Raw genomic sequence first — 24,195 nt, 5'->3', positions numbered from 1 at the left:
GAGCCACCTTTGACTGGACTTAACTGTCCAGGGACCCTTTACCTTTTTTTAACTTTAGTATCACAGAACAGGGGCAGGGAAGGCCTGGGGCCTTCCTAAATGTTGTTGGGGGTCAGCCGCGTGACACAGAGCGTCTGTCCCACATGCATAAATTTCCAGGTTCAATCCCTGCCTGCTCCATGTTTCCTAATAATAATAATAAGCGATAAAACATCAAACATTAAAAACCTCCCTAAGCAGGGCTGCCTTCAGATGTCTTTTAAAGAGAAGATAGCTGCTTATTTCCTTGACATCTGATGGGAGGGCGTTCCACAGGGCGGGCGCCACCACCGAGAAGGCCCTCTGCCTGGTTCCACTTAACTTCACTTCTTGCAGTGAGGGATCTGCCAGAAGGCCCTCGGAGCTGGACCTCAGTGTCGGGGCAGAACGATGGGGGTGGAGACGCTCCTTCAGGTATACTGGGCCGAGACAGTTTCGGGCTTTGAATATCAGCACCAGCACTTTGAATTGTGCTCAGAAATGTACTGGGAGCCAAGATCTTTCAAGATTCTCAGTGGCTGCTCCCAGTCTGGCTGCCACATTCTGGATTAGTTGTAGTTTCTGGGTCACCTTCAAAGGCAGCCCCACGGAGAGCGCATGGCAGTAGCCCAAGCGGGAGATATCCAGAGCATGCACCTCGTCACCACACAAACAGTCTCATGAAAGGTGAAAATAACAAGTTACTCGGAGTACTTGTTGGAAGAGGAACACACAACAGGCAGTTTTGTTCAGGCAGGCTTAAAACGGTAATTCTGTTACAAAGTTGTGCTCAGTGGAGATGCAACTTCAGGTACAGTGGTGCCCCGCAAGACGAATGCCTCGCAAGACGGAAAATTCGCTAGACGAACGAGTTTTCCGTTTTGGAGGTGCTTTGCAAGACGAATCTCCTATGGGCTTGCTTCGCAAGACAACAATGTCTTGCGAGTTCCTGCTGGTTTTTTTCCTTCCCCCCTTTTTTCTAAGCTGCTAAGCCGCTTATCAGCTGATCTGATCAGCAGATAAGCTGCTAAAAGCCGCTAATAGCGCTAATCCGCTAATCCGTCAATGGGCTTGCTTCGCAAGACGAAAAAACCGCTAGACGAAGAGAATCACAGAACGGATTCTTTTCATCTTGTGAGGCACCACTGTATACTGGACCGAGGCCATTTAGAGCTTTAAAGGTCAGCACCAACACTTTGAATTGTGCTCGGAAGCTTACTGCTGCCTCCTCCTTTCTCCCCAACTCTCTCTCCCCCCCACCTCATGAACGACTTCCTTTTTTCTTCCCTGAATCTCCCATCCATCCGCTCCATCGAATGCCCACAAATTCCAGGGTTAGGAGAGAGGGAGGAACGCTTTCCCTGCATGCCCTCTCTCCGTGCCACGCGAAATTTTGCAGACTGCGCCGCCTCTTCCTCGCCTTCTCTCTAAGCTAGAAAGTCCCACACGCTGCTGCTGCCTTTCTCCATGGGGCAATTGCTCCCGCGGGGATGCCAGTAAAAAACAGGAGGAATCGTGTCTGTTTGGATAAGAAAACACAGCTCGCCCGCCCAGCTGTCGCAGGCGCAAGGATATGGGCTTCCTGGGTACAGATTTTTTAAGAAACAGGAAGCCAGCCCTCGCTTCTAGCCTGGTGGGCTTAGTTTTCTCTGCTCAGGTGGCCGGATCCTTGCCAGTGGTTATTTTTAGACTGTTGCTCATCCAGATGCCAGGATAGACGTGCCCGGGGGGGGGGGGGGGTTGGCGAGAGATGTAACTGCTTCATCCTCCTCCTCCTTGGGAAACATCGGCACAGCTACTGTATTTTTTGCTCTATAAGACACACTTTCCCCCTCCTAAAAAGTAAGGGGAAATGTGTGTGCGTCTTACGGAGCGAATGCAGGCTGCGCAGCTATCCCAGAAGCCAGAACAGCAAGAGGGATTGCTGCTTTCCCTGCGCAGCGATCCCTCTTGCTGTTCTGGCTTCTGAGATTCAGAATATTTTTTTTTTCTTGTTTTCCTCCTCCAAAAACTAGGTGCGCCTTGTGGTCTGGGGCGTCTTATAGAGCGAAAAATACGGTACACACCTCCGTGGCACGATTGCGTGTCTGTGTGTATGTGTAGGCCCGTTTGCAAACTTGTAATTTTCCATTTCAATTAAAATTCAGCGCCCAGGCCTTCCCAATTCATACACACACACACACACACACACACACACACACACACACAGCCCCCAGGGACCTCGTCCCTCGCCAAAGAAAACTCTCTCCGTTTTTCAGACTCTCATTAAACCAACCTCATCTCCTCCGCCAGCCAACTGGGTTTACGGACCATGGAAACTGTTCAAAACAGAGGGTGGGGAGGGTGCACGGGGGGAGGAGAGTGGGGGAGTGCTTTTTTTTTTTACCTTAGCTGGGTCGGCGGGGGGAATAACTGCAATAGAAATAACCTGTTGACCCCCTTCCTTTTGCATTATAACAGAAAAGGTCCAAGCCTTTGGAGACTCAATTATTTTATTGGGTGTTGCTAACAAGCTGGTTTCAGGAAAGAGAAATAAAGACAAATAAGGTTGTTTTAAAATAATAATACAGTGGTGCCTCGCAAGACGAAAAGAATCCGTTCTGTGATTCTCTTCGTCTAGCGGTTTTTTCATCTTGCGAAGCAAAGCCCATTGACGGATTAGCGGATTAGCGCTATTAGCGCCTTTTAGCGGCTTATCGGATCAGCTGATAAGCGTCTTAGAAAAAGGGGGGGAGGAAAAAAACCCAGCAGGAACTCGCAAGACATTGTTGTCTTGTGAAGCAAGCCCATAGGAAATTCGTCTTGCGAAGCACCTCCAAAACGGAAAACTCTTTCGTCTAGCGAGTTTTCCATCTTGCGAGGCATTCGTCTTGCGGGGCACCACTGTAATAATAATAATAATAATAATAATAATAATAATAATATTAGTTGCCACAATGGCCGTTAAAAGGCATACAGGATACTGCTGAGCAATAACCGAGCAGCACAGGAGGGAATACATGTGTGGTCTCTGTGGCATAATTTCGAACTAATTTCTCATACAGTCGTACCTTGGGTCCTGAACGCCTTGCGAGTCGAACATTTTTTGGAACCCGAACGTCCGACGCGGCTTCCGGTTGGCTGCAGGAGCTTCCGGCAGCCAATCGGAAGCCGCGCTTTGGTTTCCGAACGTTTTGGAAGCCGAACGGACTTCCGGAACAGATTCTGTTCAACGTCCAAGATACGACTATATTGAAAAGAGGGGTTTTTTAATAAAGAAAAATTGGATTAATGCTTGGATCCTGACGACTTCTATTCCCATAAGTTTTTGTATGCCCAAGACACTTGCTGCTGCTGCTTCTGGCCTTGGTTGATATTTTGAAGCCCGATATTTGATGCACAAATATCCCCCCCCCCAAAAAAAATATTTAAGTTGGCACCCTTGGTTAGGAAGGGCAACATGCCAAGCCTTGGAATGCCAGCAGTCCAGGTTATTGGGTTGAGAAGCCCTCCCTGGGCGTGTGTTAAATAACATTTGCTTGCCGCTCATTCTTAGGGGTCGTGGGTGGTGCTGTGGGTTAAACCGCAGAGCCTAGGACTTGCTGATCAGAAGGTCGGCAGTTCGAATCCCCACAACGGGGTGAGCCCCCGTTGCTCGGTCCCTGCTCCTGCCAACCTAGCAGTTCGAATGCATGTCAAAGCGCAAGTAGATAAATAGGTACTGCTCTGGCGGGAAGGTAAATGGCGTTTCCGTGCGCTGCTCTGGTTTGCCAGAAGCAGCTTAGTCATGCTGGCTACATGACCCGGAAGGTGTACGCCTGCTCCCTCGGCCAATAAAGCGAGATGGGCGCCGCAACCCCAGAGTCAGTCACGACTGGACCTAATGGTCAGGGGTCCATTACCTTTACCATCCTTGATTACACCCGTTGGTCCCTTTTACGCAAAAAAGAAGAAGAAGAAGAAGACTTGGCGTGGTTTAACAAAATAAACACCTTTCCATTTTTTGTTGTTGTTGTTCTACTCTCCCCCCTCCCTGCCCCCAGGAAACTCTGCCAGCCGCAGAACACCAGCTGCCCCCCAGAGGCGCCGGCCCCCGCATCACCAAAAGACAACGCAAACATCTCCTCCTGCTCTCCGCCACAGGTAGGTTATGAGTACAACCTAAATTGGGTATACATCCAGTTAACCATGGCTCCGAATCCAAAGCCCTGGATCTCTTGGAAACTTGAAGGTTCAAATACCTTCTTGGAGCTATTAACAGCATTTGCAGCTTTTGCTGCTGTAGCAAATTCGTCAGCAAATCTCTTTGGAGGTCTACCTTTTGTGGCTCTTTCAGACCTGCAAATTAGACGTAAGTCTTCAACAAACTCCTCTTCCTTCTTAGGAGAAAAGTGGCCTGTAGTGAACACTGGTTCCCCCTAATTCTCAATCAGAGCCTTCAGAGGGTCGCATAAAGGCCATAGCACTCTTGAAATTCGGTTTCAGATTCAGAACCAGAACCTTCATCAGTGGGTGTGGGGTTTTGCTGCTATTTATCCTCAGTCTCTTCACTGTCATCAGGATAACATTGGAAAATTCACACAATGAGCCCCCATTTTCCCCCACGTTTGGGGGAAAGCCTGCCTTAACGCTTCCTGTTCTTCTTCCCTCCACCCTAGAAACGAGCCCAGCCCACAGATTTCACCGACCCTCTGTCCAACAAAAAGCCCCGCATCTCCCACTTTGCCCAAAGGACTCAGCCCACGCTCAACGGAAAACTGCGCTCGGCCAACGGCAGGGAAGCCCCGCTAGCGCCACCCCCGGAGGTGGTCGCCTCCAGTAACCTCTTGCCAGCCCTAGAGCTCCCCAGGCCCCACAACCCCCTCGCCGACGTCAGCAACGATCTGGGGCACGGCGGACCCAACTTTGAGGTCCCGGATCCCGCCGAGAGGCTGGCGGCGGCGGCGGAGGTCCCCCTCCAGCCGGTGACAGACTCTGTCCAGGTCAGCAAAAGGAGCAAGAAGAGGCTAAAGAAGGAGAGGGAGCGGAGAGGGGCCGAGCAGGAGTCGGAGCCCCGGGAGAAACCGAACTGCAGCCTCAGGAAACGCAGCTCAAAGACCACGGCGCCTTCGTCGCAGGACACGGCAGGTGCGCTCAGCTGGGCAGGGATTTGGGGGGTTGTGGGTTCCTCTGGATCACGCGCGGGTTATTATAATGACAGCAAAAGTGCCAGAGGAACGTGATGTTCCCTATATGGAGACGGCAAAACGGGCGGTGAATATACGAGACTGAAAAGGTGGCAGGATTGCGGGAGAGTGGAGGTGCTTTTCAGGCTATCTGGGGAAATGTTAGAGTCGGGTTGGAATCACAGGCAGGGCTGGAAACTTAAGCAAAGGAGTGAGAATGAGAAACGGAATGGAATGTAGGGTACGTCTGTTGCAAACAAAAATTGCCCTTTTCCCTTATGGGGTATCCAAGAGCCCATATAGAGTCCTTACATAGGTTCCCTATTGGTAGGAGAGAATAACAGGCCAACCAGAGAATATTGAGAAGCAAAGCAGCTAGTAAGCTTGATCTTTTTTGATCTGTTGCAACAGGGTGCTCCCCTCACACGCACGAGAAGGAGGAGGGACCCAGAAAAATGGCACACAAGGCCTTATAAAGACTTTTGAAATTGCCACCCTGTAGATCAAGACCACCCCCAGAAACATCATACATACATCACAGAAGGGGTGTAACCTAAGACCATCCCTCAGATACATCACATCTACATCACAGAAAAGGCGGTCCTTGTTTATCTCCTGTCTGGCAGGTTACTTGATTGGATTGCCTGGGGAGCCTGGCCATTCTTTTGTAGTGATAAATACTTAGTTCCTGGGCCAGGTCACAGGCTCACACATCTTAAATGTGACCTTAAGAAGGATTTGTGAAGGAAAAGATGACGGGGAGGCTTTTCCATTTTCCTTTGACCTTGCAGAGAAAACATTTACTCAGTTTAGGTATCAAGAATGGTTCCAGGTTGGTCTTCCTGTACTGATCTATGTGTGTGCTTGGTTGCTACGCTTATGAACATTACCATATATCTCAGACCATAAAATTCCTATCACATCTGTTACCGAAATAAGTGCAGTGGCCCTTCAGTTTTTGAACGTCTTGGAAGTTGAACATTTCAGCTTTTGAATGCCGAAAAACCAGAAGCAACTGCTTCGGTTTTCGAACGCTTTTCGGAAGTCGAATATGCTACCCGGCTTCTGTACTGAGTTTTTTCCAGAAGTAAATGCTTTGGTTTTCAAACGTTTCGGAAGTCAAACCATCTTCTGGAACGGAATATGTTCGAAAACCAAGGTACCGCTGTATTACATTTAAGGCAGTAGGTAAAGGATTGGGACAGAAAAACATCACAGATGGGAAGTCAAAATGCTGGGGGAATATTGCATGGAAAGTGAATTTGTTAAATTGTGTGGAAATCCAGTAAAAATGTATGGCAGGGCGGAGAAATGCAAAGTTCCCTTAGATCAGCGGTTCTGAAAAAAAAAATTCTCCGAGCCACAGTTTCGGGATACAAAATGGCTTGCCCTGCTCCAATTTTTTAAAATTGGAAAATGGAAAGAAACAGTTTCTAGGACTGCTTGATTTATAACATAGGACGCAACTGCTTTGTAACAGGATCACAGGACATCCAGAAAATAATAAACGTCATGGAGAACTGTGGAAGAAGAGATCTATGCACGTTCCGCAAAATGTAGATCCGTATTTTGACACCATCGCAATGATCCACCACAACTGAAACGTCCAAATGTTTCTCTGATTCTCCTTCCCGTGAAACTTGCCGCACCCTTTTTGAGAACCACTGCTCTAAACCCGGAAAGCCCCAAATTTTTGTTCCTTGGCTTTCCCTGTGGCTAGGTGCTGTTCCCTTGGTGCGGCCACTAGGTGGTGGTCAAGGTCAACACGAATACACTGGTACCTCTGGATACGAACGGGATCCGTTCCGGAGCCCCATTCGCACCCTGAAGCGAACACAACCCGCGTCCGTGGCTCACGATTCACCGCTTCCGCACATGCACGTGACGTCATTTTGACCGTCTGCACATGCGCGAGCAGCGAAACCCGGAAGTAACGTGTTCCGTTACTTCCGGGTCGCCGTGGAGCACAACCCGATAGTGTTCAATCTGAAGCAACTTAAACCCGAGGTACAGTGGTGCCCTGCAAGACGAATGCCTCGCAAGACGAAAAACTCGCTAGACGAAAGGGTTTTCCGTTTTTTGAGTCGTTCTGCAAGACGAATTTCCCTATGGGCTTGCTTCGCAAGACGAAACGTCTTGCGAGTTCTTGCGAGTTTGTTTCCTTTTTCTTTAAGCCGCTAAGCCGTTAATAGCCGCTAAGCCGCTAATAGCCGTGCTTCGCAAGACAAAAAAACCGCAAGATGAAGAGACTCGCGGAACGGATTAATTTTGTCTTGCGAGGCACCACTGTATGACTGTACCCATGTAGCAGGAACCCCCCCCCAATCATTCAGTTTGTACAAACTTCACACACACTCACACTCACACACTACATACGCTACGCTTCTGCTATAAATTCACAGAAAATCAACCAGACATCGGATTTGCACTGTTCCACTTTTATTTTACTCCATGAAGGAAGGACTACAAAATGGGGAAGGTTTGATACAGGGCAGCCATAATCCCTTGAGCATCCCAGCACGTACGCAGGAGCCCTGCCCAGTTGCTATGCCAACCCTGATGGTCCTAGACAGAAGACCATCAAGATCACAAAGAACTTGCATATGGGAGTGGATTCAGCACAGACTGGAACAAAGGACAATGATCAGCTCTTCCCTCTGGGGGCAGGAAGCTGCAAACTCCCCTCTGTCACCTGGAAAGTACCGGTACTCATGGGGAGGGGGAAAGGGGGAACCAGCCAGGCGACAAGATACTCAGGTTATCACCACAACTCCTCCCTCAACCCATCCTTTCTGTGCTGTATGCATGATGTTTCTGGGGGTGGTCTTGATCTACAGGGTGGCAATTTCAAAAGTCTTTATAAGGTCTTGCACACCATTTTTCTGGGTCCTTCCTCTCTCCTGCAAGTGAGGGGAGCACGCTTCAATAAAGGCCAAGGCTACAGGGTGCTGTTTTGCTCCCAGTTATCCTGGTTGGTGTCTTTGCTTTTGTCCAAGGGAGCCCTCGGATTTTTCCGGGAACACCCAGAAACTCTAGTGTGTGAAAGCACTCCAGATCTGCCTTTAAAGCAAAATACCTCTCTTTGGAGAGGCATCTTTCACGACGTGGAGCCAGCAGCTCTCCTTAGGACTGATTTTCTCATCTCCCTTTCCTGTTCTCCAGGTTTAAACGGGACGTGCAACAGCGCCAGCGATCCCACGTCGACGTCCGAAACTCAAGACTATTTTATGTAAGTGTTGGCGGACCCCTCATTAGCCGCCCTGAGCCTGGTTTTTGTTTTTTTGTTTTTTATAAATATTTATTAAGATTTTACAAATTATAACAAACATAACAGTACACACACACACACACACACAAACAAAAATAACATAAAAAAGAACAAGTATAATTTCAATACCTTATTTTCTTAAAACTTATTTCACCAACCTCCTCATACCTCCCCTTTCTGCATTCCCATTTCGAAAATTTAATTCAGCAAGTCCTCACCCTTGATTTTATCTAATTATCATCCTTACTTTCCTTTCACTTAATCTTTACAGCTGTACTCCATTTAATTTTAAAAGCCACATTATTCTAAAATTCATAAATTTTACAGTATTTCTTAAGATAGTTCTTAAATTTCTTCCAATCTTCTTCCGCCGTCTCTTTTCCCTGGTCTCGGATTCTGCCCTGAGCCTGGTTTTTGAACTGGGAAGGGCGGGGTATAAATTTTAATATTATTATTTTTCTGGTCACCAAGGGGCAATGCAAGCCTGGGGTTGTTGCTTTTTGTCCGCTTCATTTCCGTCCTTAATTTTCCCGCAGCAAATACGGCCCCATCTCCTCGTCTGAGCAGCGGCAGAGCTACAAGAACGACTTCAACGCGGAGTACAGCGAGTACCGCGACCTTCACGCCAGGATCGAGCGGGTGACGCGGCGGTTCATGCAGTTGGACTCGCAGCTAAGGCAACTCCTCCAGGGCTCTGAGGAGTACAAGGTGGGCTGGCGGCAGCCTCGGACTACAATTCCCATCATCCCTAGCTAACAGGACCAGTGGCCAGGGATGATGGGAATTGTAGTCCCAAACATCTGGAGGGAGGGGCGGAGTTTGCCTATGCCTGGTTTAGGGCCTCTAAAGGTACCATATTTTTTTGCTCTATAAGACTCACTTTTCCCCTCCTAAAAAGTAAGGGGAAATGTGTGTGCGTCTTATGGAGCGAGTGCAGGCTTCGCAGCTATCCCAGAAGCCAGAACAGCAAGAGGGATCGCTGCTTTCACTGCGCAGCGATCCCTCTTGCTGTTCTGGCTTCTGAGATTCAGAATTTTTTTTCTTCTTGTTTTCCTCCTCCAAAAACTAGGTGCGTCTTGTGATCTGGTGCATCTTATAGAGCGAAAAATACGGTATTAATCTGGTCCTCGCCACAAGCTCCTGTAAAAACATACCATCTCCTTAGAGTCAGAACTGCATAAAATGTTGAACAAAGCAGCAAAACACTATAAAGCAGAGTTTTCCAAACTCCAGATGTTTTTGGACTACAACTCCCATCATCCCTAGATCTATCAGTAGTCAGGGATGATGGGAATTGTAGTCCCAAAACAGTTGAGATTCTCAAGTTTGGGGAATACTGTGGTCCCTTGGTTCTCAAACTTAATCCGTTATGGAAGTCTGCTCCAAAACCAAAGCGTTCCAAAACCAAGGCGCGCTTTCCCATAGAAAGTAATGCAAAACCGATCCGTCCGTTCCAGACTTTTAAGAACAACCCCTAATACAGCAATTTAACATGAGTTTTACTATCTAACAAGACCATTGACCTATAAAATGAAAGCAATAAACAGTGTACTTCAGTCGCACAATCAATCAACTGGGTTCCACTCAGTCACAAAAACAAAACGAAAAAGGGCCGCAAAAACAAAAAGGCAAAATAAATAGCAAAAACAGACAGGCCTCAGGGTAATACTGAAAACAGAAGTTTGGCACTCAAATTGGAAGCGTAACACTCAAAACGGAGCACGTTCGGCTTCTGAAAAAAGTTCGCAAACTGGAACACTTACTTCCAGGTTTGCAGTGTTTGGGTTCCAAGTTGTTTGAGTACCAAGGCACCACTGTACTGGTTTAGCGAAAAGGGGAGTACGAAAATTGGATCATCATCTGATGTGGAGGGTCTAGAAGCCAGAAATCGTCTGTCCTAAGAAAGCTTGATCTCAGATCGGTGCCTAAATTTCATTAAGATGCTGCCAGCTTGATTTTCAAACCTTTATATGCCTTGCTTTGCCATTTGTTGCTGTTTTTTAACACATGGTTTGTTCATTCCTTTGCAGTCTATCCACGATCAGATACTGCAAGAATACCGGAAAATCAAAAAAGTGAGTCTTGCTTGCTTATTTCTATAAAGCGGTTGCGCCCAAAAAGAGAGAGGCTTACATAATAATAATAATAATTGTTATTTTTATTTATACCCTGCCCTCCCCAGCCAAGGCCAGGCTCAGAGCGGCTTAAAATCAATAATAAAAACAAGTTGAATGATTACAACTTAAAAACAAAATTAAAATACAACATTGAAACATTAAAATATTAAAATGTAGCCTCATCGCAGGAGGAGAAGGGAAGGAAAAAAGAAAGAGAGGGAGGGAATCAAATTGGCTCCAAGCCAAAGGCCAGGCGGAACAACTCTGTCTTGCAGGCCCTGCGGAAAGAAATCAGATCCTGCAGGGCCCTAATCTCATGAGGCAGAGCGTTCCACCAGGCCGGGGCCAGAGTTGAAAAGGCCCTGGCTCTGGTTGAAGCCAATCTTAACTTCCTTAGGTCCACATGCAGTCAGTTTTTAAATGAGACAGTCCTTGCACCCCCACCCACCTTAGAAATGACACACAAGGAAAAAGGGAGGAGGAGGGAAGAGGAAAGAAGGAAAATCAGGTGGCCCCAGTTCATACCCCGCCCTTGTCACAGCGAAGGAAGTTTCCCCCCGCTGTGTGTGTGAGAAGCAACTGAGGAAATAAACTGGGATTCATGGCAGGCTCCTGGAGAAAGGAGGATGTCAAAACAGCCTTTCCTTCCAGCCTTGGTTGCTCCCAGATGTTTGAAACAGCAGCTTCCACAAGCAGATGGAAGTTGTAGGACAGAAACGTCGGGCGGTCATCAGGGCGGGGCGAAGGAAGGCTGGCTAATAAGTAAAGCTCCCTGTTCAGCAGCAGTCTACCTTAGAATGCCAGTTGCCAGACAGCAAAAAATTAAAAAATGGTGGAGATTCCTCATTGCAGTGAGGGGGGTTGGACTATGCTAAAGGTAAAGGGACCCCTGACCATTAGGTCCAGTCGTGGCCGACTCTGGGGTTGCGGCGCTCATCTCGTTTTACTGGCTGAGGAAGCCGGCGTACAGCTTCCGGGTCATGTGGCCAGCAGGACTAAGCCACTTCTGGCGAACCAGAGCAGCACATGGAAACGCCGTTTACCTTCCCGCCAGAGTGGTACCTATTTATCTACTTAAGTGCAAGTAGACGTGCTTTCGAACTGCTAGGTTGGCAGGAGCAAGGACCGAGCAACAGGAGCTCGAACTCCCGACCTTCTGATCGGCAAGCCCTAGGCTCTGTGGTTTAACCCACAGCGCCACCCATGTCTCTATGGACTATGCTACATTATTATTATTATTATTATTATTATTATTATTATTATTATCATTATCATTATCATTATCATTATCATCATCATTATCATCATCATCATTATTATCATTTTTATTTCAATTTATATAACACCCTTTCAAAGATCTCAGGGCAGTGTTCCAGCATTAAGGCGTATTTTACAGACCATAATAATGAAATTTAAAACATATTAATAAGACAGTATAGTAATAAAAGCAATCACAGTAACAGCCCTCTCCCACACCTTTTAACCGGCCAATAGATTATTTAATGGTTAGGTAAAGAAGAATGTTTTTTCCTGCCACCTACAGGAGAACTCGTTCTAAGCATACTTGTTTTAGTGACATTTTGGGTGGTTTTGGTAAAAAGTGGCTGCTGCTTTTGGTTTACTAAGTGTAAGTGCTATTTATTTCAAACTAAAGACAAGGAGCAGATCAGGGAACAGATTTCAAACCTCACTTTTTACCGGAAGGGGGAAATGTGTCCCATTGAGGTCTGTGGTTTTCACCCCAAAATCAGAGATGGCATCTTGCCTTTTTATTGTTATTAGAGAAAAAACGGGTCATTGATTGTCAGAGTGAAAATACTGGCCTCAGTCTGAGTCTTCCCTTGCCGATGTCCCCCGTAACCCGCGTCCCCTGTAACCTGAGGCATGACTGTATAATTATAATTGTAATAATAATAAATTTCTTTCCCCCTTCCATCTCTCTCCCCCTCCTTCCTTGCAGACTAACCCAAACTACAGCCAGGAGAAGAACCGCTGCGAATACCTGCACAACAAACTCGCCCACATCAAAAAACTGATAGCCGAATACGACCAACTGCAGTTCCAGTCTTGGCACTGAGAGGGGTGGGGGGACGGTGAAAGTTTTCGCGGAGAGCCCACCACCCTCCGGTTCCGCTGGCGGCGATTGCAAACCTGTGAACAGCTTCCGGAATAGGGAAGAGGAGCGGCAGTGGCAGCAGGAGGGAAACGTTTGAGAGATCTCTGTGCGGCACGGCAAGGATCAGCGCGCGATTCGCACCCCCGCGTGAGAGAAGACCCGTCGCTTTTGCTGTACAAACCCCGGAGTTTTCAGGGGGCGGTGGGGGGGGGGAGGTACAAGGGGCCCGGTCCCCGTTTTATATAAGCAATTCTCTTCCCGGATATTAAAGACAGTGAAAGAAAGGAGAAGTTGGCTTATTTTTCGGATCGCATCTACGCAAAAAAACGAGAGAGAGACTGTTTTTCACATTGGCCCCTCCATGACTTTCAGGAATCCAAGAACTGTGTAGATCAGCGATGGCCAAATTTGGCCCTGCAGCTGTTTCGGGATTACAATTCCCATCATCCCTGACCACTGGTCCTGTTGTAATAATAATAATAATTTATTATTTGTACCCCGGCCATCTGGCTGGGTTTCCCCAGCCACTCTGGGCGGCTTCCAACAAAGACCAAAAATACAGTGGTACCTCGGGTTACATACGCTTCAGGTTACAGACTCCGCTAACCCAGAAATAGTGCTTCAGGTTAAGAAGTTTGCTTCAGGTTGAGAACAGAAATCGTGCTCTGGCAACGCGGCAGCAGTAGAAGGCCCCATTAACTAAAGTGGTGCTTCAGGTTAAGAACAGTTTCAGGTTAAGTACAGACCTCTGGAACGAATTAAGTACTTAACCCGAGGTACCACTGTACACTGTTAGCTAGGAATGATGGGAGTTGTAGTCCCAAAACAGCTGGAGGGCCGAATTTGGCCATCGTTCGTGTAGATCAATCAACGGGGAGGGGGTGTTTCCCCACAATGTTTCTGGGGCGAGGTTGGCGGCGAGAGCTTGTGGGGGGACGACCCCCAGCACTCCTGGGTCTCGCTTTGGGCAGTCTGGCCTTGCACTCTCCTTTTCCCCCAACACCCCCAAGGCCCAGTTAACACCCCAGAAGAGACAACGGGCCTTTGCTTCGCTCTCCCCAGGGTTTCCTTGAAACGCCGCCAGGTTTTTGTCGATTCCCAACGGGTCTAAATTTTTGCACATTCTTTTATCGTTCTCATTTTTGGGAGCATTCGCGAGCCCTGCTTTTCAGTGTTGGCAGCTTTTGGGCCCCTCCCGGAGCCCGAGAAACGGCGGGGCATTAAAAGGCGTGGGGGCGTTTGGAAAGGGGGCGCAGAATTGCCATAGGAACCACCCGTTCTTTACTTTCAACTCGTGCACACAGCACAGAATAATAATTTTGAAAGCAGAGGGGAAACCAGAGGGTTGGTTTCAGGCAGGAGAGCAAAAGCACAACGACAATACTTGCCCTCCGGTTTGGGTGCCCGTCCCCGCCAGCTCCCTCAAGAACAACCTCTCCCCAGTCTTCCACTCCTTTTCCAAACTCTTCCGCCTCTCAGGAACTATGGGCCTGTTGGAAATTGAAAACGGCCTCTTGCAAAAAAGGATTCGGTGCAGATTATTTGGGTATGTGCAGTGCAGATTGGGGTATGATTTTTTTTTGCATTCCTCTTTGGCCGAAGAGGGATGCAGGTGGCGCTGTGGGTTAAACCACAGAGCCTAGGACTTACCGATCACAAGGTTGGCGGTTCGAATCCCCACAATGACGGGTGAGCTCCCGTTGCTCGGTCCCTGCTCCTGCCAACCTAGCAGTTCGAAAGCATGTCAAAGTGCAAGTAGATCAATAGGTACCGCTCCGGCGGGAAGGTAAACGGCGTTTCCGTGCACTGCTCTGGTTTGCCAGAAGTGGCTTAGTCCTGCTGGCCACATGACCCGGAAGCTGGACGCCAGCTCCCTCGGCCAATAAAGCAAGATGAGCGCCGCAACCCCAGAGTCGGTCACGACTGGACCTAATGGTCAGGGGTCCCTTTACCTTTTTGGCCGAAAAGGCCTCATCGGGCAGAGGGAGGGCAGCGCCCCCAACTTCTCGAGTACAGCGCCAGCCTCTCGGGACGGGCCTTCCTAGGAGAGGAGTCAAAAGGAGAGGGATCCAGGAGGGTCGTCCAAAGTCCTGGGTGCGCAGAGAGTTTCCCATCATCAACAAGAAAGCGGGTTTAGTGTTTTTCTCAAAACGCGGAAAGCATTTCCCCTCCGCTCTGTACCGGATCTCTGGGATCGCGCTCTCTCTTTCTGACGACCAGCTTTTTGCAACTCGGAAATCTCGGGCCGTTTTAGGGGGGTATCTTCCCTCCCCTCACCGTCGGGTCAATTCATTCCCAAACCGTCGCTGCCAAATCTCTTGACAAGCAGCCCAGTTGATTTAGCGACAAGCAGCCCAGGCCGCAGAAATCAGGTGGATTCCGAGTTAATGCAATGGGGATTTATCGCTCAGAACTTCTAATAATATTGGGGAGGGCCACGGGAAGAGGGGAGGGGGATGAATTCTTATAATTATTATTTTTGGAGGAGGGAGACTGTGGACAAGAGAAAGAGACAAAAAAACAGACTTCTGTTCTTTATATGACAAACCTGTTCTATAGATAATATTTTTGCAAACGAGAGTTGGATACAAAGATATATTGTGTACATTACACAACTTGTGTGTGTGTATATATATATAAATATATATATATATTCTGGGACTTTGTAGAATTTGGAAATAGATATTTAATGACTATCCAAAAGGGGGGGGAGGGCGGAACACTGTGAGATTTTGCTTTTTGCTGCTGCTTTTTCCGAGACTGTGTGTTTTGATGGGAGCACAGTTTCTTTTCTCAAAGGCCCTCTTTTTATTTTTTTCTGTTCCTGGTTCCGTGATTGATTTGGGCAAAACTTTATCCTTGGGCCTAGTGGGGGAAGGTGTCGCCAAAGCCCCTTAAGCTAATTTGAACATGATCTTAACTTATTCCATAACGCGATGGGTTCCCCCCCCTCCTTTGTAATAACAGTACAATGGATAAAAATACCTTGATCCATGAAGTCGTTTACAGTATATATGTGTGTTTGTGCGTTTATACACCCAAACACCTACACGAAAGGGTCCCCCCCCCCACGTTGCCAAACTCGCCATTTAAAAGCAGCTTAAAGTCCTTTCTCTGCTTGCCTTTTTTAAAATAAAAAAAGCTGGTATCTCTCCATTTTTTGTACACAGGAGGGGGGAAAAACAATACAAAACCAAATATTTCTCTCTCTTTTTTTCTTTTTGCAACACATAATAAAGTCATTGTATGAAAACCTGTCTGCTTTTGGAGCTCTGTCTTTATAATAACATTCCATAGTGTTTTGCATCTTCCACGACTCTTCTTTACCTCTCAGGCTGCTGCTGCCAGCCAGAGCCTGGGCTGAGGTCCAAGGTGGGGCCAGGATAACCGAAAATTTCTCCCCCACTTCCAGACCCAGTTCCCTACTACACTCGGCAGGTGAGGGCCTTGTGTAAAGTACCGTCTTGCGAAGAAATCTGTTCCATGCAGCGTTCTGGTCTCCTCGCCTCAGAATGGATATCGAAAAGGTTCAAAACAGGGGCACCGGTCGTTACATACCCGGCAAAAACATCCCTCTTAAATCAGGCGCATTCTGTGGCCTTTGAAATGCATCTGGGGGGAGTATATGATATTCATAAAATTCTACAAGGTGCGACCGGAAAGTTCGGTGAATGGTCACAGAGATCGGACCTCGAGAAATATTCGAACATACAGTCGGCATCGGAAACCCACTCAATGCTCATGGTTGCGTACGGAGATGAAGCGGTAACTCGGAAGACAGTGTATGAGTGATTTCTGTGAAGGGCGGAAAACTACCGAAGATGACCTTCAGTTTGGCAGACCATTGGCAAGCAGAACAGCAGCAAATGTTAACAGAGTCCGAGAGTTATTGATGTGGGATCGGCGTTTGTCCGTCCGAATGATGGCGGAAGAATTGCATATTCCGTGCGAAATCGTTCCTGAGGTTACTGAGGAGTTCCACCCTCCGTATTCTCCCGATCTGGCGTCACCGGATTTCTTTCTGTTTCCAGAGCTGAGATCTGGACTGAAGGGGCACAGATTTCCCCAACATTTCACGCGTCCAAGCCGCTGCGACAAGGGAACTGGAAGCAGCACGGAAAGAGGACTTCTCCAGAAGTTTCCAACAGTTCTACGAACGTTGCCAATGGTGCGTTGTATCAGAGGGGGCCTACTTTGAAGGCCTGTAAGGTGCAGGCTCCATGATCACTGCAGATGGTGACAGCAGCCACAAAATTAAAAGGCGCCTGCTTCTTGGGAGAAGAGCAATGACAAACCTAGACAGCATCTTAAAAAGTAGAGACATCACCTTGCTGACAAAGGTCTGTATAGTTAAAGCTATGGTTTTCCCAGTAGTGATGTATGGAAGTGAGAGCTGGACCATCAAGAAGGCTGATCGCCAAAGAATTGATGCTTTTGAATTATGGTGCTGGAGGAGACTTTTGAGAGTCCCATGGACTGCAAGAAGATCAAACCTCTCCATTCTGAAGGAAATCAGCCCTGAGTGCTCACTGGAAGGACAGATCCTGAAGCTGAGGCTCCAAGACTTTGGCCACCTCATGAAAAGAGAAGACGCCCTGGAAAAGATCCTGATGTTGGGAAAGATGGAGGGCACAAGGAGAAGGGGATGGAAGAGGACGAGATGGTGGGACAGTGTTCTCGAAGCTACCAGCATGAGTTTGACCAAACTGCGGGAGGCAGTGGAAGACAGGAGTGCCTGGTGTGTTCTGGTCCAGGGGGTCACGAAGAGGCGGACACGACTAAACAACAACAACAAGGGTGGTATGTTCTCGCTGTCCGATTTCTGTGACAATTTGCTGAACTTTCTGGTCCCGGCGTGTCAAATTGGAAGGGATCCCAAGGGACATTGAGTCCATTCCCACACACACACACACAATGCCAGAATCTAGATGGGTTGGGTCTGCTTTTTGTTCCTATTCTGAATTTTGCCTATTCTGTGAAGGTTTGCCACCCTTCACAGAAACACTTAAACCACTCATATACACTGTCTTTCGAGTTACGACTTCGTCTCCGTACAAAACTGTGAGCATTTCGTGGGATTTTATGTTTTCTCGCCGTCCGATTTCTGTGACCGTTCATCGAGCTTTCCAGTCACACCTTGCAGAATCGGTCACTCGGCTGGTGGTGTTGATAGTAATAATAATGCAAATATTTGCTAAAAGTAACAGTAGGGGAAATTGCTTTGCGAACGTATGCATTGTTAGAAATCTTTAAGGGGGAAAACGCCAGCGAATCTACGTGCAGGCTTTGCAAAATCTTGAAAACGGAACTGAATTTATAATCGGGGGAAATGAGGATCTGTTTCTGTCTCCTCCTCGCCCGGCCAGGTCTAACGGTGGCAGAGATGGAAATTTCCACATGGCATGGGTGTCCCTGCTCTCCGTTGCCCCTGGATCCTTGTTCTTGGGGGGGGGAGACAGGTGCAGCCCCCTGAATATTTAAACATGTGGGACGCTCTCTGTGCAGAATGCTAAATCAAAGGTTTTATTTTTTAAGAGGCCTGTGTGGCCTCTGAGCAAGGCAGCTAGCAGCAAAGGTTATTTTGGGAATGGCCCAAAATGAGAAAGTTGAATGGGTCTGTCTTGTTCTTCCGACACCCTCCAATCCATCAGCCCTCCTTTTATTCCCAGAGGCTTCCGCTTCCCTGCAGAGCGCAAAAGATGAGATTCAGTCTTCCCAGTGGAAAACTACTGGCACGCAGGAGCTCTCGTGACTCTCATTATCCGGGCAGCGAGATTCCACCCTGGCCCCCTTTTGTATGGGAGCAACCGGGCACCCCTGCTTTGCATGCCGATGGGGTGTTTTTTAGGCCAGCCCTCTGAGCGGTTTGCAAAAACGAAACGAGACCCCCGCGATTACTCTTTATCTTATTCCTTTGCAATCTCACCTTTCCCCCCCGATAATAGGTCTCGGATAAAATTACAAATCAAGTGGAGAAAGCCAAAAAATATTTTGTTGTTTAGTCGTGTCCGCCTCTTCGTGAACCCCTGGACCAGATCACGCCAGGCCCTCCTGTCTTCCACTGCCTCCCGCAGTTTGGTTAGCATTTTTGCCAGACAGAGAAAAACATGGACCATGGAAAGGGATTGTTTATTTATTTATTTTGCACCTTGTAACACCTGCAGTAAAGGCACACACACCCACACAAAGAAACCTGGGTGCTACAATTCCCAGCACCCTCAACTCCGCTTACCCAGAAATAATACCTCGGGCTAAGAACTTTGCTTCAGGATGAGAACAGAAATCGTGCTCCGGCGGCAGCAGCGGGAGGCCCCATTAGCTAAAGTGGTACCTCAGGTTAAGAACGGACCTTTGGAATGAATTAAGTACTTAACCCGAGGTACCGCTGTAATTTGAAAAAAAACAACCAAATAAATCATTAAAAAATAATAATAATCTTAAAAGTATGAGCTTCATGGGGTATGCGGGATTTAGCGCATTAGGAGAGAGGGAGAAGGATAATTTTTCCATCCTCTTTCTCCCATGCCATGCCCAGTTTTACAAACTTCATAGAATCCTAGAGTTGGAAGAGACCACAAGGGCCATCGAGTCCAACCCCCTGCCAAGCAGGAAACACCATCAGAGCACTCCTGACATATGGTTGTCAAGCCTCTGCTTAAAGACCTCCAAAGCAGGAGACTCCACCACACTCCTTGGCAGCAAATTCCACTGTCAAACAGCTCTTACTGTCAGGAAGTTCTTCCTAAGGTTTAGGTGGAATCTTCTTTCTTGTCGTTTGGATCCATTGCTCCGTGTCCGCTTCTCTGGAGCAGCAGAAAACAACCTTTCTCCCTCCTCTATGTGACATCCTTTTATATATTTGAACATGGCTATCATATCACCCCTTAACCTCCTCTTCTCCAGGCTAAACATCCTGAGGGCCTCTGCCTGTGCTTTTCCCCCAAGCTGAAAATGCAGCGGCCTTTCCTCATTGGTGAATTCATGGAATCGTAGAGTTGGGAGGGGACCCCAGCGGTCATCTAGTCCAAACCCCCCCCCCCACAATGTAGGAATCTCAGCTTGAGCATATGGCCACCCAACCTCTGCTTTAAGGAGAGTCAAACAGCTCTTGCTGCCAGAAAGCTCTTCCTGACAATTTAGCCGGAACCTCCTTTCTCGAAACCTGAAGCCCTGGGTTCGAGTCCTACCCTCCGGAAAAAACGAGACCCAAAAGGAATGGGCGGTTGGGTGAGGCGAGCTGCTGGCTCGGTGCCCCTATTCCAGAAAGATCTGACCGCAGTGGGGGGTGGCGGCGGCGTTGGCAGCTCTCTGAGTGGCGTGGGGCCAAGCGGTCAGCCCTCAAGGCTGCCGTGGGGCGGGCGCCGCCGCGAGCCAGTGGAAATGTACCCACTTGGCATCGCTGGGGCCGAGAGGACAAAAGAAGAGCTACTTTTGTTTCCCCAAAACTTGCTGAGCTCGGGAGATTCCAGAGCAGGGGGGAAAGGATAATCTTGTCCTAATATTCAAACAAGCGTGCCACAGCGGGAGGCCTGGCGGAGACTAGCTTGTGGGGGGAGAGAGGAGAGGAAGCTATTTCTCTGCCCTCCCACGAACACCCCCACCCCGTGGGAAAATGTGCTTCCACTGGGGAGAAAAATTATAGGGGGGTAGGAGAGGGTCACTGATAAGGGACAGTTACATTTCTGAAGGACAGGACAGGATGTCGAAAGAGAAAGGGGGGGGGGTCGTAGCTGTCAACGTTTTACTTTTTTTAAGGGAAATTCCCTTATTCCCGAATAGGATTCCTCGCAAGAAAAGGGAAAAGTTGACAGCTATGGGGGGGGTGGATGAGAGAAACCGTACACCCTCATTACTCACTGGGAGACCTTGTACCCAGGGCCAGATTTACGTATAAGATAAACAAGCTATAGCTTAGGGCCACACTCTCTTGGGGGCCCCCCAAAAAAATTAAAGGAAAAAAAAACATTTCCAAAATATAAGATAATAAACAAATAAAACACCCAGCAACAGTGTTTTGTGTTGTGTAGGCCCCTATGGTGTAAGTCATGGGCCCCGCCTGCTAGCCTGCTCCCTAAAACATCACTGGTTTGTTCCTTTCTATATATAGGGTGCCTACATTCTGCATTCAGTGGCGTAGCGTGGGTTGTCAGCACCCAGGGCAAGGCAAGTAATTTGCGCCCCCTAACCCGTGGATTTGCGCCCCCTAACCCTAATCCCCAGACGTTGCGCCCGGTGCAGCCGGCCCCCCCTGCACCCCCCACGCTACGCCACTGTCTGCATTGCCAACCTAGCAGTTCGAAAGAACGTCAAAGTGCAAGTAGATAAATAGGTACCGCTCTGGCGGGAAGGTAAATAGCGTTTCCGTGCGCTGCTCTGGTTCGCCAGAAGCGGCTTAGTCCTGCTGGCCACATGACCCGGAAGCTGTACGCCGGCTCCCTCAGCCAGTAAAGCGAGATGAGCGCCGCAACCCCAGAGTCGGCCACGACTGGACCTAATGGTCAGGGGTCCCTTTACCTTTATATACAGGGTGTCTGCATTCTGCATGGGCTGGTTGCATGGCAACATGCGCAAATGGCTTGAGATACCTATGAGGTCCATAAATTGCCATATAGCATATATTCAACACAAAAAAACAGCGACAGATTGTTGTTGACAAAGGACAGCTGGACATAGAAAGGGCCCCGTTACCTTCAGGAGCTGAGGGCCTCATCAAAAATCTGGCCCAGGGGGGCGAGATGGATGGACGAGAGAAATCGTACACGCTCATTACTCACTGGGAGACCTTGGGCCAGTCTCTGCCTCTCAGTCTGGCTTACTTCGCAGGGTTGTTGTGCGGATTAAATGGGAAGAGGACCACGTGTACCATCTTGAGCTCCTTTGAGTAAAGGTGGGGGAGAAATTGCAGCAAAAGTAAATAAAAGGGCACTGGGTTCCCTCTTCTCTCCTCCCCCCTTTAATACTCTGGAACATACGGTATCCTCCCGATGAAGTTCAACAACAGATCAACAGAGCAGACAGATACCCAGAGAGAATTTGCTGCAAGACAGACCCCCCAAAAGAAAATACAGTGGTGCCTCGCAAGACGAAAAGAATCCGTTCTGTGATTCTCTTCGTCTAGCGGCTTTTTCGTCTTGCGAAGCAAGCCCATTGATGGATTAGCGGATTAGCGCTATTAGCGGCTTTTAGCGGCTTATCTGCTGATCGGATCAGCTGATAAGCGGCTTAGCGGCTTAGAAAAAGGGGGGAGGGGGGAAAAACCAGCAGGAACTCGCAAGACATTGTCGTCTTGCGATGCAAGCCCATAGGAGATTCGTTTTGCGAAGCACCTCCAAAACGGAAAACTCGTTCGTCTAGCGAGTTTTCCGTCTTGCGAGGCATTCGTCTTGCGGGGCACCACTTTAACAGAACACCTCTAGTCATCACATACAGCTCCCAAGTTAAAACAGTTCAACGCATCATCAGAGATCTACAACCTCTCCTAGACAACGACAGTTCTCTTTCTCAAGCTCTGGGAGGAAGACCTTTCATTGCCTACAGACAGCCACCCAATCTTAAACAACTCCTCACGCACAATAATACAACAATCAGACTTAACACGGACACTGGCACCAGAGCCTGCAATAAACCCAGATGCCAACTTTGCTGCCACACACCCCCAGACAACACCATCACTGGCCCATCAAACATCTCAGGACTATTTAACTGCTCATCTTCTAACATTGTGTATGCCATCAACAGTGCCCTTCAGCCCTCTATATTGGACAAACAGGCCACACCTTACGCCAAAGGATAAATGGACATAAATCTGATATCAAGAATCACAAGACAGAAACCAGTAGGAGAACACTTCAGTCTCCCAGGACATTCTATACAAGGTCTCATCGTAGCTGTCTTATTACAAAAGAATTTCAGAAACAGACTGGAAAGAGAAGTTGCTGAGTTGCAACTTATTACCAAACTTAAAACCATGGAGAGACCTGGTCTGAACAAAGACATTGGATTCTTATCTCATTATGCATGATAAAGCTGTTTTTAACCATCTCACCCCTTGCTTTTTCCTGTAAGACCAATTGCAGTCGTTAATTACCACACCTATCAGTCAATCACCCATTCCCACCACCCTTCTGAGTAATACCCCTCCCCACCCTCCTACTATATACAGTGGTACCTCGGGTTAAGTACTTAATTCGTTCCGGAGGTCCGTTCTTAACCTGAAACTGTTCTTAACCTGAAGCACCACTTTAGCTAATGGGGCCTCCTGCTGCCGCCGCGCCGCCGGAGCCTGATTTCTGTTCTCATACTGAAGCAAAGTTCTTAACCTGAAGCACTATTTCTGGGTTAGCAGAGTCTGTAACCTGAAGCGTATGAAACCTGAAGCGTATGTAACCCGAGGTACCACTGTATCTGAAGAAGTGTGCATGCACACAAAAGCTCATACCAATAACTAACTTAGTTGGTCTCTAAGGTGCTACTGGAAGGAATTTTTAAATTTAATCTTATTTATTTTGATTTGCTTCGACTACGGCAGACCAACACGGCTACCTACCTGTAGCTATGTCTATATGAATTTCTGAAGTTTTCCCAGTGAGCCGGTACAGAGATACATTGATCAGTGAATTCTTACATTTGGTATTGTGCAGCAGAGGCCCTTTGAATAGATAGGAAGAAACTGTGACGAAGTGTTTTGTGGGGACAAGTCACAAAAGTCACAAAAGTGATTGTGCTGATTTTGGTAGTGGGCTGCATGTGCATGATATCTGCTGGAGGGGCAACCCCCCCAACCTATACATAAATTCCTGCAACAAATGTAGATGTGAAAGATTTGGATTGTATTAGAAAAGATTGTATTATAAAAGGGACGCGGGTGGCGCTGTGGGTTAAACCACAGAGCCTAGGACTTGCCGATCAGAAGGTCGGCGGTTCGAATCCCCGCCATGGGGTGAACTCCCATTGCTCGGTCCCTGCTCCTGCCCACCTAGCAGTTCGAAAGCATGTCAAGGTGCAAGTAGATAAATAGGTACCACTCTGGTGGGGAGGGAAACGGCGTTTCCGTGCGCTGCTCTGGTTCGCCAGAAGTGGCTTAGTCATACACCGGCTCCCTCGGCCAATAAAGTGAGATGAGCGCCGCAACCCCAGAGTCGGGCGCGACTGGACCTAATGGTCAGGGGTTCCTTTACCTTTACCTTAAAAAAGATGTAGGAGGAAATGACAAACAACAGGTCCCACAAAGGAGAAGAGGGAAGATTCCAGGAGATTCTATGGAATCCTCGTCTTTATGTTGTATGTCAGATACGTGATTGTAAAACTTTAATTTGAGAAACCAAATAAATAATTTTTTTAAAAGGAAGGGTCATCTAGTCCAACTGTCTGCAGAGCAGGTATCGCGCCACGGGACGGCCAATGGTCAGAGACGATGGCGGCAGCTGGAACGAGGCAACAATTCCTGCCTTGTGGGGGTCAGACTGGAGGACCTTTGGGGACCCCTCCCAACTCTTCAATTCTATATCTAGAGATGCTCCCTCCCTCAGAGGA

At 48.1% G+C, this 24,195-nt stretch overlaps 1 protein-coding gene and 1 long non-coding RNA gene across 3 annotated transcripts in view; one reads left to right on the top strand and one right to left on the bottom strand.

Moving 5' to 3' along the window:
* LOC309523094 overlaps positions 1-2,350 on the bottom strand; it is a 58,122-nt gene extending 55,772 nt beyond the window's left edge. Inside the window, exon 1 of the long non-coding RNA XR_014215242.1 lies at positions 1,840-2,350. This is a non-coding gene — a long non-coding RNA (uncharacterized lncRNA). The remainder of the gene's footprint in view (positions 1-1,839) is intronic.
* ELL (elongation factor for RNA polymerase II) overlaps positions 1-13,091 on the top strand; it is a 47,514-nt gene extending 34,423 nt beyond the window's left edge. The window contains exons 7-12 of one of the 2 annotated variants that reach the window (XM_082206409.1): positions 4,041-4,140; positions 4,656-5,124; positions 8,325-8,391; positions 8,967-9,138; positions 10,461-10,505; positions 12,508-13,091. In XM_082206409.1, the coding sequence (XP_082062535.1) occupies positions 4,041-4,140; positions 4,656-5,124; positions 8,325-8,391; positions 8,967-9,138; positions 10,461-10,505; positions 12,508-12,624 (970 nt within the window). In that variant the 3' untranslated portion in view covers positions 12,625-13,091. The remainder of the gene's footprint in view (positions 1-4,040; positions 4,141-4,655; positions 5,125-8,324; positions 8,392-8,966; positions 9,139-10,460; positions 10,506-12,507) is intronic. The other variant, XM_082206410.1, reaches the window with a different exon arrangement.
* Positions 13,092-24,195: the final 11,104 nt, after the last annotated feature.

The sequence above is a fragment of the Podarcis vaucheri genome, assembly GCF_965113315.1.
Source record: "Podarcis vaucheri genome assembly, chromosome: 18".
Classification (NCBI taxonomy): domain Eukaryota; kingdom Metazoa; phylum Chordata; class Lepidosauria; order Squamata; family Lacertidae; genus Podarcis; species Podarcis vaucheri.
The sequence above is the reverse complement of the archived record's forward strand: the minus strand, read 5'-3'. Positions and strand labels throughout refer to the sequence as shown.